The 16,263-nt window shown below is 37.3% G+C and overlaps 1 protein-coding gene across 5 annotated transcripts in view; it reads right to left on the bottom strand.

Annotated features, from left to right (window-relative positions):
- SLIT3 (slit guidance ligand 3) overlaps positions 1-16,263 on the bottom strand; it is a 508,988-nt gene that overhangs the window by 172,265 nt on the left and 320,460 nt on the right. For all 5 annotated transcript variants that reach the window (XM_035562875.2, XM_035562874.2, XM_035562876.2 and 2 more), the window contains one exon: positions 8,310-8,451. In XM_035562875.2, the coding sequence (XP_035418768.1) occupies positions 8,310-8,451 (142 nt within the window). The remainder of the gene's footprint in view (positions 1-8,309; positions 8,452-16,263) is intronic.

Raw genomic sequence — 16,263 nt, 5'->3', positions numbered from 1 at the left:
TTGTTGATGTAAATCTCCTACTCTTTGTTGGGTGATACTCAATTAACAAATTTGATTACTTGGTGTAACTATTTATGACCCTTGCTGGGGCCCCATACATATTTATTAACAAGGCTAACCATGTCTTCCTGCTGAAGTGAAGTCTCTGGAGGAAAAAAAAAATCAACAAAAATACCAACAAACCCAAACCTACAAGCCTTGTAAGAATACTAACTCCTACAGGGCATGCCTGCATAAATTTCACCTGCACGTAACTTTTTTATTTTTTCTTTCAGAAATCTATCTCACATAGTAAGAAGAGAGAACAAGGTAAAAAATGATTCAGCCAAAAGAATGAATATTATTATCAGTGTAAAAAACTGTATTTATCAAACCAAAACCACCTTATTATGCCTAGAGATGACATTAGTTACACTTACTTTTACAAATAAAAGCAAACATAAGAAGTAAATCCTGTCTTGGTCTTACAGCAGAAACTCCCTGCAGTTACTGCTTGTTTCTAAAACTCAGAGCTTCCTCAATCTGTCTCAGCAAACAATACACCTTTGTTCTTGACATTTCACATATGTATTTTCTCTACTGACTCTCAATCTCAAATATTTTCTTTATTATTCCATCATTATTTTTTTTGTCTTGCTCTCATTGAATAGAAGATCTTCAACATATTCTTGTCCTGTCAGTAGAAACCTCATTTTGATGTTGAAAATAAGGAGCCACTGACACAGTTTGCCTAGTGAGATCCAGAAAACAGTAGTCAAATTTGACATGTGAAGCTGTCCAGAGCCAATTTACAGCAGTGAATGAAAATCATATTATATGATTCAACTACAGGAGCCAACCTGATTCCCTAGCCAGAGAACTTGCCACCAGAGGCAATTATGGAACATTTATTACAGTGTTCAAAAATACTGTGCTGGCTTCAGCTGCAGTATTTACTGGAAGCCTGGGAAAATTATTGTAATTTTCATTTAGGAGGAAGAATAATTTTAAATGCAGAACTGTCTTTCCTCTACCCCCAAATTTATAGTCTCCATACACCTATATTCTTGAGAAAAGAAAAAAATCTCATCTTTCTGAAGCTGAGAACTTGAAAAGGAACCGTTAATTCACATGACATTGTTATGGTGCAGTTAATTTATAATTTATACAACAACAACATTAATTTTATTAGAATAAATAAATAGATCTTCAATCAATCTTTTTATAGCTTTTCCAACTTTAATTGGTGGAAAATTGATTTTGAATATACCAGTAATTTACTCTTAAAAGACCATCCAAAGAGTATTTTGTATATCACCTTCCTCACAATCACAAACATTTCATCAAGATTCATGACTAAGTCCCAGCTCTGCTGTAATACATAACCATATGGGTACTGAAGAACAGAGAGGGTAATTTCTTCCCAACACAATCACTGAAGTAACAAAACCATCCGACTCGTTTATATACAGGTCTGTCTGCCCATCCACCAGCACTGCCCAACACTGTGGTACTATCATTGCAGAAATTCTCTAAATATTAAATTTGTTGGAAAAGTGTTAATTAAAGGTGGAACAAGTACCGCATCACATTTCAAAGTGATTCTCTCACAGAAAAGTAGGTTCGTTTTCATTTTTACAGAACCATGCAAATAACAGCTAAATGCATTAGATTTTTCCTTAGAGCTCAAATTCTATCATTCTTCCTAAGAGTAGAAATCAGGCAGCAAAATCAAACACTACCCATACCTACAAAAATCTTACTCATCAGTTCAGCTATCAATAGTGAGAATGATAAACGAAACCAACACAGAGAAGTGACTCAAAACTGACCTTAAGCCAAAGCTAGATGCTGGTACAAGGGCTACCATCCTATTTTACTCTCTGCTCAGAAGCTGGACTAGAAGCTGTGGTTATAACCTCACCAGATACAGGGGCCTAAGCAGGCCCTCTCCTTGAGGGACTGTCAGTCTCTTTACTCTGTCTGGAGCAATTACACCAACATTTAAACAAAATGTCCTCATTTTTAATTTAGATACATCTCATCCAGCATTACTTTTGGTTTACGCAATTGTATTTTTCTTAATTGCACCAGACGAGAGCATTGTAAAGGTTAAGCAAGAGTGATACAGCAAGCTCAATATGGAAAAGAACAGGTTTAAAATCTAAGAAGAGTTTGAATATCTAAAGATATATATTTTAGATTCAGGATTTTGCAGACTCAAGTCTGCAGGTGATTGGGACTTGGCTTTTCAAAGTACTCAGCATTGCACAGCACTGTATGTTCAAAGCACGGGTCCTATTGACTTTTACTGTACCTGTGAGTCCTCAAAACTGCTTCTGAATATCTCAGCTGAGTCAGCCAGAAAAGGAGAATCACATCATTAGTGACCACCCATGACAAGTTTGTGCAAGTCACTTGCTCAGAATCATTTAATAAAACCAGTGATAAAAAGAGATACAAGCCAGTTTTCTGAAGAACATTCATGAGTTCATCTCCCTCAACGTCCCTATTTTCAAATTTTCCTGTTTCTGCAACAAACGCAGATCCTATATATGCAGGCTCCCTGACTGTACAGCGCACTGATCCATTCCTAGACAGTAAGAAATGAGTCCAAACCTGCAACAGAAACATGAGACTATACTGCAATTAAAGTGCATACCACAACAAACAGATATGAAAGCACTGCAGGAAGACGGCAACAACATTAACTTGGCATTTTTTATTTTCTTTACTGATTCAATTTGAATTCTTTAATATTTTAATATCTTTATCTATCTAGTGGATTCAAAACCGGAAGCTGACATAACCAGTTCCATCTCAAGGAAACTCAGGCACAACAGAAGTACGGCACCCAGACCTCGGAATTAATGTCTGACTGGAAGAAATAACAGCGGGTAAAATAGTCAGTGCCTGTGTACTCTAATAGTTAAGCTCTGTGTGGATGGTTACCAGTGCACAGGGACAACGAGAGGTAAATTGGCATTGGGTCTCAGAAGTGCATGCTGACATGTCAGGAGGGCTCTGAAGTTGCGTGGTTTCTGGTGAGAGTGCTTGGCTCCATCCTCACTGTGCTGCCCTGCCCTGGCCCTGTCTGTGCCGCCCAGCATCCCAGCCCTCCTGCCACATCCCCACAGCCAGTCCTGCAGTGTTAGTGTCCCAGGCTCACTGCCAGCAACCCCAGGCTTTACCCCCACACATTCCTCACTTTTTCAGTCTCAACACTTTTATCAAACTGTTTCAATTTCCTTTGTTCCTGGCCTTTCTCATCATATGCTTTGCTGTTTCTTCGCTTGAGTTCAGTCTCCTCTATCCAACAATTTCCATATCGGGCCCAGCTAGTCTTTGTTCTCTCAAGTGTCTGTCCCAACCCACAAGGCAGTCCTTGGCTCTATCAATAAATCAATTCCTTCTTTGGAGAGCCAACACTTGGAGGGTCATGTAATTGGCTTTCACTCAGGAAGGTGTTGCACAACAAGCTTTTGAGAAACAAAAAGGTAGCAGTAGTAGTCCCTGCACAACTGCTTTAAGGTGTATGAAATTCCCAGACAGAACCTGTCTGGAACTAATATCCTAAAATGTAGCCTGGGTCACAGCAAATGTTGACCCTAAAATACAAATTGAAGGAGACTGGTCTGAGACAGACAATCAGCAGGAAAATTTCAGACTAAAGAAGGGACAGTGAAAAGTGTAGTGAGGTGGGGAGTTACTGATCACTCTCCAGTACTGGCGGACATGAAACAAACCTGGCAGGCAACTTGTTGAAGCAAGCTTACTGTTTGAAATGCTACAGACAGGGCTGACAATGCCCTTGCTCCCAGTGCTTCATATTTGAATGTGCAGGACAGCTGCCCTTTCCCATGCATAAAACAAGCCAAACACTATCAGGTGAGAGCAGGCAGACAGGACCAGAGCTCAGGTCCCTCCAGCCCCACGTCCTGGGCCAACAAGAGCCTAAACTGCCCTGACCCAAATCTGCTGCTGTGATAAGTGTTTTTCTGACGATGTGCTTCCAAGATCCCACAAGCCGCAGGGCAGTGACTCTCGGAGGTGTGGCTGGTAGCTTTGGATTTAAACTCCTCCCCGGTTTCTAGGTCATCCCTTGCCTCCAGGGTCAAGTCCATTCTGCACGTTCCCTGTCCATTACGCTCTGTTCTCTGCTTTATCTTGCAAGCATTTGCTTTTACCCTTTCTAGATACATGCAAACTTCTTTTATTGCATATGCTGTGCTAATGCAGTGAAATGATTATATCATTCACTTACCAGCAAACCATGAAGTCATATGTTTTGGTATTTCTTTTTAGTAAATGCCTCCTGGTACTTAATGACTTGTTTTCACGAAGGTATATGTGCAAAACTTGTCTGTGCTTATTCTCCCCTGCTTCTCTATAACATACACTGCTCTTTTTTTCTTTTTTCTTTTTTTTTTTTTTTCCCTCAGAAAAACACAAGAGAATCACTTTGTAAGCGGGGAATCTTTTGTATCATATGACACACAGTCTCTGATCCTTATCTTTTGTTTCTTGTAACTCATTTTTCCTCAGTCAATTTGGCTGCTGCCGTCAGCTCCCGAATGAACACGAAGCTTAACAAAAAAGGAATTGCATTTTGTACATTCTGACTACCTATTTTATGAAATTATGAAAAATCATGCATGGTATACAGCTTTCTAGCTTTCCTACTTTCCTTTATTTAATAATAAACATGCTTGTAATGAGGGCCTTGAGGATAATGCACCTCAGGGGAAAGGTGGAATAGTGTAATGCAACAAGCTTCAGAGTCACGTGTGGCAGAGGTCAGCAGCAAGGGAAGATTAGTGTTATATGATGCTTGCTTTATGTCCCATGACAAGTGGGTTGCCTGTTTTGTGATTGCTTTTTGAAAACAAAAACAAATTTAGGACTTGGCAGCTTTGCTGGAGAAGGCTCTGCCTACCCATATTAATGAAAAAAGAAAGGAAGAAGGCAGAGTAAAAGATCTTTAATTAATATTGAAATACAGAGTAAAACGTATGTCATTGTTAATAACCATGTTAGAGTAACAGCTGTGTGTTTCAATTTTGTGGGGCAGTTTGTCAGTCAAGGGTGCTTATCTGAAACAGTTTGGCTTGCAAAGAAATACTGAGTTATGTGGAAATACAAGTAGAAAGCTGTAACTGAATGTAACTAACAAGCAAGGGAACTTGGAAAGGCCCCATGGGGAGCAGAGTAGGCACAGCACTTTAATACTAACATAAATATTCTGGATGGACTATGGTCTATAGGGGAAATGTTCTTATGTGGAATGACTATTTGCAATGCTAGAAAGAAACAGATAAATGAAAAATATACCATCTCAAATAATATCCCATAGGACTTCTGAGGTGTGATCTATGCAATAGCAACCCAGCAACAGTTTGTCAGTACCACACATATACCAAAAGAGGAATCTCGTCTCTAGTAAGAGTCAGATCTCTAAAAGATGATTGGGATCGGATCATGGGATTACAGGGTCCAGAAAGAACTGTTCAGGCAGCACCACTACACAGCCACCTTTTACACAGAGGATCTGACTGAAAATCAATCATAGGGGATAAATACCAAGGGAAAAACACACAAGCCACAACCCCTCAACTCCCTGTCTGAGTAAGAGATATGAGTTGCAGCATATAGGGAAAATTTACTTGGCCTCACAGCTATAACATTAAAGTGAGAGAGTATTATCCTGCCTATCACATCAAACCAAAAGACAGTCATTTTTCCATGTGTAGCTGGAACCTGACCTCTGAATGCATTATGTATTGAATAAGCACAGAGAAGACTCAGACAAACTGAATTTCTAAGTGGTATGACAGATGTCTGCATAAAACAGAACAGCTTTCTTGGTCAAAGGAATTTATGCCAGGATTTTTCTGAGAAAACACTGTGGCAGCATCTTCCATCTTTCCAGAAACATTTTTCTCTGTGAGAATATCCTTTACTCAAACTAGATGCAAGGATGAGTAATACCCTGCCCTTGGATTTAAGGTTAATTGATTGCCTTTTTTTTTTTTTTTTTTTACCAGTACTTTTACAAAATGAACTAACTGTTTTACCGGTAGAAAAAAACTGGTATGTGATCAATGTCACTGATGTCACTCATTCTGATAGAACTACTTGAATTTCTTAACATATATTTCATAAAAATGGAATCTTCTCATGATTGACTCCATCAGAAAGTAAGCAATAGAAGTTTACATGAGGGTTAGGTCTCATTACACTCTGAACATAGCAGTCACCAATATTCCTTCTGCAGGACTACTCCCACCTGAAATGCTATGTATTTGTAAAGGATATGTGCAGGATTAGAGTGATATAAGAGGTTTACATATGGGCAGAGACTCAAATAAGTACTACCTAAAATGCAAGAAATCTGCCAGATCTAAATCTTTAAAGAACTTCATGCGATGTTCTTATGGAACTAGAAGATTCGTAACCTCCAGGTTATGAAAGTTTCTCAGAATGTTATATGCATCTTGACTAGCTATCTCATCATCTACCTTAAAGGTTCTCTGAGTTTTCCTTCACTTTCTGTTCTCCTAAGGAGCTCTCCTAAGTTGTTTTCACAAGTTACAGGGTTTAGAGGAAACTAGAGAAACTAGAAAGCAGACAGGATGGGGATACTCGTTGCTATTGTAACCACAATACAGACTGCCATTTTCACCTGCTTTCTCACACAGAGGAGTGTTGCTGACAGCAGACTGCTGGAGCGCACCAATTTCACTCCTCCTGCAGATACTTCTCTTCATGTGATTCTGGCACGGAGCCACAAAGATTACCTGATTTCTGCTATCATTTTTAATACTACCAAATAAAATTTTACAGTCCTTCTAAATCAGCACTAATTTGGGAGCAAGTCTAAAACCAATCTCTTCTCTGCCTCTTATTATGAACCAATGCAGCCACTCCTGCAAACTTGTACTTTGTCTGACTTGAACTGAAAACAGGACTGCACACTGAATGTTCTTAGCATGTCAAATACAGTTTATATTTATATTTTTAGGATAATTTTAAGCTAACTTTCATGGATAGAAAATCAAGTATTACATGCACATGAACATTTTATTCACAACCATATACTGGACACCAACACAACCAATACGTTCTGAACTTCGTCAGAAGGCAAGTAAACGGGCATTCGGAACAGCTTGTGTATGAGTTTATACTTCCTGTAAATGTTTTACATGCTCTAGATACATCCTCAACAATATGAATTTTAAGATGCTATTTGTTCCCTGCATTACTGTGCTAATATTTAATATGTATTTTCTATTGAAGTACACGGTCAAGCATAATAAGTTACCTCTGTTACACTGAGATAAAAATCCAAACAATTTTGAGGAGAATCTTAAATGATAAAAGCAATTGATGAAGTCACTTAGAGGAGTGGTGGTGCAGAGCAGATCACCAGCAGCGAACATAGCATGTTGCCTTCATTGTCCACAACCCTTACATTCCTGTCGTAACATAGTGGGCCAGGCTGCACATAAGCAATTCAACTTGTGCTTTATCTCACTGAATTTTGCAATATAGCAGTATTTCTACCACAACTAAAAGCTGAATGAGTGCAGTGACTATAAACATATTTGAATCCATACTATATAGCCTGTAAAAGCATGCTGGATGTTGGTAACCTCTGCACTACAAGCACCTAAACAGAAAAAGAATTGATCTGCATTCCTTATGGACTAACCAAAAGCAATTTGGTTACACGTAACAGTACTTCAGAACCACCATAGTATGATGCTATGGCCACAAAAATAGATTATTGCAATTCCTAAAGGCACTAAAAAGAAACAAGTCTGTAAAACAAGCTTCACATCTTTCAACAAATAAAAAAGTCAGAAAAACGTTAAAGAATTGGAAATAACAAAATATGGCATACAAGAAATCAAAGATAAAATCAGCAGGGACAATCTGCTCCAATGTCATACTTCATTACAAATGAGAACTGCCAATTCACCAACAAAAGGTAAAACAATCCCACTTCACAAAAACAAAAAGGGGACTGTCTATTTCTGTTTCCTGAGTATAGAACTGTAATCCCAGACTTGTGAGATATAAACACAATCTGTACATAATATGCCAAAAGCTTCATCTTGTTTTGAGGTAGGACAACTTTCAACAGTATCTTAATATACATTAAATACTGATTTGAGCCCTTTAATCAAAAAAGTGAAGGCAAAGAGGACAACTACAATATATCTGATAACTGGTTAGAACACAGTTCTCAAAACATATGCGTTTCTTTCACATCATGGACTAAAAATGGAAAGACATGACAAAGAATGGTGCATTACACTGGCACTTACATTTCCCAAATGTCCTCTGGTAGGTTAGCTGGAATTTCTGTTAAGCCCCTTCCTCGACAATCCACTACATTGTTGCTGCAGGTGCAGGCAGATGGGCAAGTGATAGAACTGGCACTGCATGATGGAGGTTCAGCCTGGGAACCTGAGACATAATGAAAACATTAAATGATAGTTTTGAAAAATGATCGCCTGAAATTTTAACAATAAAATACATCAGGATCCTAGTTTTCCGGATCTTTCCACTATACTAAGTAATAATTTATTTGGATTCAGTGAATATAATGTGCTATAAATCAACTGCAGAGAAAATGTATAAAAGATTACTGTGTTCTTATTCTTCCTCAGTCTCTACTCTATCAGTATTTCTCCATCATGGACACTTCTTTGGTCCCCTCCATGATCAACCATATCAATTTATTCAAAGATTTACAAAATAAGGCTAATGATCAAGGGGTGTTTCCAAAAGTTGTCTTCGCCTTGAAGTTGCCATTACACTAATGCTCCTTGAGTACTTTTACATACTGAGAGAAGACTGTCATCTTGACAGTCTTGACTAATGACTTCTGTTTTTGAAATGATGTAACCTGTTATGGTAATAAGAGCTGGAAATAGAAAGCTACTTCTTTCAAGATTAGACAATGCAGTTAATGGAAACACAACAAAATATTATACAAAATTAAGTTCAACCCTTCATATCCTTGTTTAACCTAGTAACTCTACTGAAAGATAAGAAACTAGAGAACAAGCAAAGGCTTAGCATGAGAATGTTGCTCTATATACGTTCTAATACATCCATTAGATCAAAGTTTAATTGTCAATAAGTTTTTCAAAACTGTAGCACTTTTATCAATTTTACTTCTGGTTTACTTAAATGGTTATGACTCTTACGTTTAAAATTTTGATATACATACCCACTTACATGCAAAGAGAAGGGTTTTGTCACACTGGTTAATGCTATTGAGATGTGGAAGTTATTGACCTATTTATGGTGAATCACACTTCCAAATTATGTAAGACAAGAAACCTTAAGCATGTTTTTGAGCTATGACCAGACACAGAGGACTGAGTATGAATGCTTGTGTTGGAAAGAAGTGGCCTAAAAACCTAACAGAAACAGGAAAAAAAAATGGTTCTTTTCTGGATCACATAGATTATAATCACAAAACATACTTGGTCTTTTGGCTAGAAGAACAAAATTATTTCAGTTGTCAAATAACAAATACATGTGAAAACATGGGAAGCTAAGCATAAAGCCTGGGCTTTGTCTTGGAAAAGACCCACAATTGATACTTTCATAAATTATAACTGCAGGTGGCAAAGTCAAAAAATATCTGTTTACATTGATTAACAATCCAATATCATTATGACAATTAAAATATTATATATATACACACTGTTTTAGCCCTTAACTGTGCACATCAAAGTCAACTCATTATATAGCAAACCCACATATGCATATATTCATAAAAAATCTGAATATAATGCAAACAACTGATAGGTAGCAAAGATATTTGGGAAATATTTTGGGAAGAATAAGATCTTAACATAGCTGGTTCAAATGTTGCTGGCAGACTGTCCAGCATTTTATGGAACACCAGAAGTCCAGCAAAGTTAGTTCCAATGTGTGTTGCTGGAAGAAGCTTAAACTAGTACCTGGAAGACTGTGCTACTTAAATGTTCCTATTTGTCAACATCAGAAGTCAACATCAGAATGTCATTTAGTCGCACTTATAACTATCATGACTTTGAAATGTAGACACAGTTTGAAAAGATGTCAGCTGAAAACTTCTAAAGGCTGACATTATACTTGCAGAGGGAGCCCTCCTGGAAAGCAAAAGACTATTACTGCAAAATCATGCCTTCTGCTTGAAACAGAACAAATTCTTTTGTGAATTTGTTTCCATTTGTCTGTCTGCATTTCCCTTAGTTCAAGCAAGTGATTACCCCTTTAAATATTATTTTGCAGCCAGGGATGACAGGGTTGTTTTATATTAAAATAGGCTACTGAGTTTCAGTATAAGATAACCATTTTTAACTGTGAGGGTGGTCAGGCCCTGGCACAGGCTGCCCAGAGAAGCTGTGGATGCCCCATCCCTGGAAGAGCTCAAGGCCAGGCTGGATGGGGCTTTGGGCAACCTGGTGTGGTAGGAAGTGTCCCCTGGCAGGGGGTTGGGACTGGGTGGGCTTTAGGGTCCCTCCCAACCCCAACCATTGTGTGATTGAAATGTTGACAACTTATAGTACTGGGTTTGATTTTTTTTTATTTGGTCATCATCAGACTTGCTGTCAGGACAGCAAAAGAAAAATGTGGGTTTCAAAGCACTGTATGTTTTAAATATAGCTTTTATTATTGCTAATCAGAGCCACGAGTGACTCTGTATTTTGGCAGACCAGACCTCAGCACTCCGATTCAGGTTCTAGAAATTCTATTTCCAAAGGTAGCAACCATCTTCAAAAAAAAAAAAAAAAGAAAAAAATGGATCTCAGAGGACATTTGTGGCATGGGTAAGAGTCCAATTCATCTGTCATGAAAGACTGCAGCTGCTTTCATCATGAGTCTTCGGTCTGTCTTCTGGCCATAAAATGCAGGGCAGACATACCATCATCATGAATTAACAGAATTCCTTTAAAATTAGCAGAGCTCTACTGCATATCACCAAAAGCACTGCCAGCTCTGCCTTTCACTCAGTCCAAGGTTTCTACAAGATTTTGAATGTGAATGCTTCCAGAAATAGTTTATATTGCCTCCAAATGAGCACAGGCCTCTGTTATCTTCGCGTAAGAACAAAAGATTTGTTTTTACAACATGATTACACATGTTTTACTTATCCTCTCTGCCTGCACTGCAGTGTGCAGTATGCAGAAATAATGAGGGAAGTGCAAACTAGCTCTTGCAAGCTTTCATGGACTGGGCCAAACGCTCCAAGTGGGAAGGAACTCTTCAGAGCAATCCTTGAGCCCTGGCAGGCAAAAAGAAAGTTGGCACCCAACCTTTATCATACATGATAGATACGCTTTCTGAGGAGGCTTTGTAATGAAGGTAAAATGCATTTTGCAGTTAGACCACTACAACATATCACTGTGGGTTAACGTAGTAATATACTACCTTTTCATTAGGGCACAACATCAAAAACAAACAAAATCTCCTGAAATACTGCCAGTTGGATTTTTAAGAGTCTGTTCCTGACTCTACTGTATCTAAATCAACATCTAATAGAAAAACCAATGGAGCTCAGCTCATCACCTCCACAGTTCATGTGACACAGTGTTGCAGAGTGCTCTATATTAATGGAACATTCTGAAAGGAGATTATATTAGGCATTCTAAAAAGCACGACAAAAGACTGAAGCACCAGTCTTCCTTTCACAGAAAACACATACTAACAATGACAAGGTGCTAATTAATGTCCTTCTACCGTTAAGTATCATGGAACTTTCCTGCGATTTTTTGAATAGAAAGGTCAGAAGTTAGGTCAGAACATTATTTGTGCTGGCCACTAAACTTTTCACATCCTCTCCAAACACACATCTGATATATAATTGAATAAAGCCAATAGGTGTCCTTCTATTTACCCTGAATTTGGAGCCAAGACCATTTACCTCTGCTTTTCCACTATGAAAGAGGAACTTTCTTGTGAACAGAATTCTGATTTATGGCTACTGAGTAAAAATAAAACAAAACAAATCAAACCAAACCAAAAAAAGAAAATCACCGATTAGTTAACCATGGAGGTACATAGAGTCAAAACAGAGAGAAAAAGCTGTGTATGTATATATATATATATATATATATATATTTAGTGCAGGTGGAACTAAAATGGGATGAAAAAATAGCATTGAAGATGTGTAATGTTATAGGATCTAACCTTCTGCTGAAGGAAAAACTAAGGCAAAAAGTAAAGAAAGAGGCTGTCCTTATGTGGACCCTCTACTTCCACACATAATGAGTGATTTATTTTTTTTTTCATTTCACTTAAATTAGCATGGAAAAAGGAATATTTTTATAAAATTAATCTGCCGTTATAAGCTTGAATTCTCGGAGTGCTCCAAAATATCCAGTACTCCTGTCACTCTTGACTGACATTTTATGTTTAGTGTAAAAATACTTCTGATTCCATACTGAATGCAGCCCTATATATTTGGTGAAACTCTTTCTTCTTCATGAACAAAAGACGATGTAGACTGTAAATTTCCAAAAACTTTAGTGGAATAAAAAGACTTTGTAAATAAATTGCCAATCATTACCATCAAATGGTATTGTTAATGTTTTTCTTTTGCAAAGGACAAAACACGTATTACAGATGAACACTCAGCAGGCATCTAGCCCCTATTCCATCAGATCTTACAAAAACAGTAAATGGTTAAGGTAAAGATTTCTTGAATAATGCTGTAAACAGTATTCAAATTTTGATTTGGGTTTAACTGCTTCCATTAAATTAGGATCTAGGCTTAGTTCCATAGCAGATCTACAGAATTAAAGCACCAAAAACTCCAAGAGAGTGTTATCAGTTTTATGTTTGTATAGATGTGGAGAGATGGTCAAAAAACAAGTCTATGTAGGCTATGGAATTTGAAGTAGAGAAAATTAAACTTTGGATATGGTTTCCATAATTATACAGAGGATAAGAATAATGACAGATCAAGGGCCCAGTAAGAATATCTGAAATCTAAAAATGCACTTTACTTTTGCTGCCAATACTTCCTTAAAAGAAAAGGCCTGGGAAAAGAATATTTTAGGATTCCTGTTGGTGTCCCTCACAATTGTAGTAAACTCCCTACTGTGTGGATGCAATGAAAAGAAACAGTGATGGACAAGCCAACTGCATTTATACACTTTCCTTTCTGAAGTTCTTACTATCTGTCATCTTACAATTTCAGATTTTTTCTCAGTTACACAGTTCACCATGCTAATTATATTTTTCTCTAATACTTAACAATCACCAACTCAATTACACCTTTTGTTAAAAGAAAAAAAACACTAACAGAATGTGGAAGCTAGGATAAGATCCCCATTAAAAAAAAATTACTATGTTCTTTGAGCCTGATGTAATGGAATGACAGCTTCAATGATTATGGTAGTTAATATCTGGCATGCCATTAGCCTGCACCATTTTACATTACAGTTTCAGACTGTGGGTTAGGGGGAGAGAGGGATGGGGGAGAGACTTAGAACCCAGCAGTTTACAGAGGAATTAAGTGCTCTTTTCAAGTAAGCATCTCATTGGCCTCTAGCCTTTTAAGAGCAGAAAATAGATTGATATTACAATTAGAATAGAATGGTTATGGAGCATAAATAAAGCAACTTTAAATGTCACAACCATTTAAAATAAATTTTGTGATGACTAAATAAACTAGATAATCTCATTTGCACTGACACCCAATTATGGTACACTAAGTAGTGTGCTTCATTACCTCCACACCTATCCAATTGCCTTTGCAGCACTTCCCTTCTATTTGAAAAATGCTAGTTATTTGTAAAAAAGTATTGATGGATTTCAAGAAAAATAGGCTGATAGGTCTGATAGGATTTACTGGTTAGAAGTCTGTGGTGACTTTAAATCCTTTTAAGTATGGCAGACATGAAATTATTGATCAATAAACAAAACAGTACAAGTACTGCAGCTCCATGGATATATTATGACCTTTTGTGGTTTAATTAAATAACCCACTGAAACTTCTTACAATGCTGGGACATTTGAAATCAATTACTACTACATGAGCTTTTACTAGACTCTAGTAATACAACCTTAAAAAGATACCTAAAACAGATATATTGCTCCTGAATAGTACTTGCATCCCAGCATTAAAATACAATTTAATGTCCTGCAGAGAGATATTGTGAAGTCAATCACAACTAACTATCTGTAAATTTAACATTCATAGTATTGCTTCATCGCAAATACTCCAATAACAGAGAAAAAAATAAATGTACAAATGTGTTTATTCTACAAGAATGTGCAGCAAATGGTTTATGCAGCTATTTCCATCCGTGGTTGTTCAACAGCTTTTCACTGAGCATAGAGTTAAGTATTTATGATTAGTGACTTAGGCCCCTGATTGACGATGTTAATACTGTCAAGTTCATGGTATGCAAAAATGCACTTGTCATGAATATTCATCATCTGATTCAAGTTCACTGTTTTGCTGAACATTCCCAAAGAGTAAATTTATCTGTTAAAAATTCATAGCACATAAACAGCAACTGTTCTGTAGGCGCAGTTAACGCCAATTGGTTTACAAATACTGAAGAATACAAAAGAAAATATCCAACTGTTGCAAAAGGAAGGCCTAGTGTAATGAATGAAGTCTATTTTATTCTACCAAAAAAACCCACAACCAAACCTATTTTGCATGTTTCAAGACGCATTGGTAAATTAACACCACTGAAAATCAGACCTTACATCATATTATCTTACCCCGCACCACTAATATTTGCAATTATTTCATTAACATTGATGGCCCCAGGATTGCATCAATTATTTCTAAATGAAATGGAAAAATGTAGGACAAAGAAGTAGCCTGACCTGTAACAACTGAGGTCTAAAATGGGATTTGTTCTTCTGAAGAATTAGTAAAACTGCAACAGAATCTGTGAGACAACCTAAGTAATTTCCTAACTATGACAAAAGTTATTTTTTTCCCAGGGAAGTTTATTCTGTTTAAGTTTTCTACAGGGGAGCCTCAAAAGTTGAAGTCCTAAATGTCTCCTATGCACTGAGCCCCTCTGAGCCTTTCTTTGAATATCCTTCTCCAGTCAGGTAACGCAGGTATTTTTTCCTAAAAGCAGCCATTACTCAACTTTCTGACTCTTGCACCCTGAAGAAAGCTGCTAGCATGTATTTGGCTCTCTGGGTTTATATACATACTATTTGGTCTTCCAAAGTAAACTAAAGGCAAAAGAAATACTGGTACTACAAAGTCTTAAAAGATGTAGTGCTTCTGCAGTCCAAAAGGCATACATGCACAGTAATCTCATTTAAACAAATTCCACAACTTGTGTCAGCAGTCTGGAAGGTGCATACAAAGTGACTTTTAAAAATAGGTCCGGAAATGATACAGTGACCTTATAAATATATTCAGGCATAAAAAGGAAGAGGACGAGAAATTATTTAAGCAAAAGGATAATAGCAAGGTCAAATGATAAATAATGGTCATGATCAAATGTAAGTCTATAAAGGGAATACTGTTCTCGAATAGCCTTCAAATGCTGATAGGTTATCAGCATTAGAGAACCTGAACTACTTCGTGATGAAGTTTGACAAAGTTATTGAGGGGATAGGAAGAGTTTAAGACTGCATTTTGAGGCCCTGTGGCTTGATTTGCTGGTATTTGAAAAGGAGTTTAAAACAAGACTTGATTTTGTTTGATCATGTATTTGTCTTTGCTTCCTGGGCCCCAGTGTCCTGCCACAGGTAATACTGCACTTCCCCTGCCTCCACACTAAAACTGTTCTCTTCAGGAACAGGAGAAAGATGGGATTCACTTTCATCACGAGCATGACAGACTGACACAGCTACACTGGGGACATCAGGCTGAATGTGACACTGCTCCTAAAAATGACATCTGAGCAGTCCAGCGGTACCCATCCGTGGGTACATCGCTCAGCACATGATGCATTTCCACTGTATAGCAAAATACTATTATCACACTGGTAATAAATCAAGCCACTGGTTTTGGACATTAACATTCACATTTTTATTTTTAGAGCAACAGTGCAAAAGCCAAATGAATGAGTAACTACACCCAAATCTGCTATCTTTAAACAAGTATCTAAGAACTACACGTACTGCTCTGGGGAAAGAGAATTCCAGATCAAAGGTCATCATACTTACAAGATGGACACACAATTGTGTGGCAGTAAAACTAAATTTACTGTAAACATAAAGCCAATTCTCAGCTTGGCTCTTCAAAGCAATTTTAAGTGCCTGAATAAATGTTTTTTTAACCCTTAGATT

Source organism: Cygnus atratus, chromosome 14, assembly GCF_013377495.2.
Source record: "Cygnus atratus isolate AKBS03 ecotype Queensland, Australia chromosome 14, CAtr_DNAZoo_HiC_assembly, whole genome shotgun sequence".
In the NCBI taxonomy this organism is placed as follows: domain Eukaryota; kingdom Metazoa; phylum Chordata; class Aves; order Anseriformes; family Anatidae; genus Cygnus; species Cygnus atratus.
The sequence above is the reverse complement of the archived record's forward strand: the minus strand, read 5'-3'. Positions and strand labels throughout refer to the sequence as shown.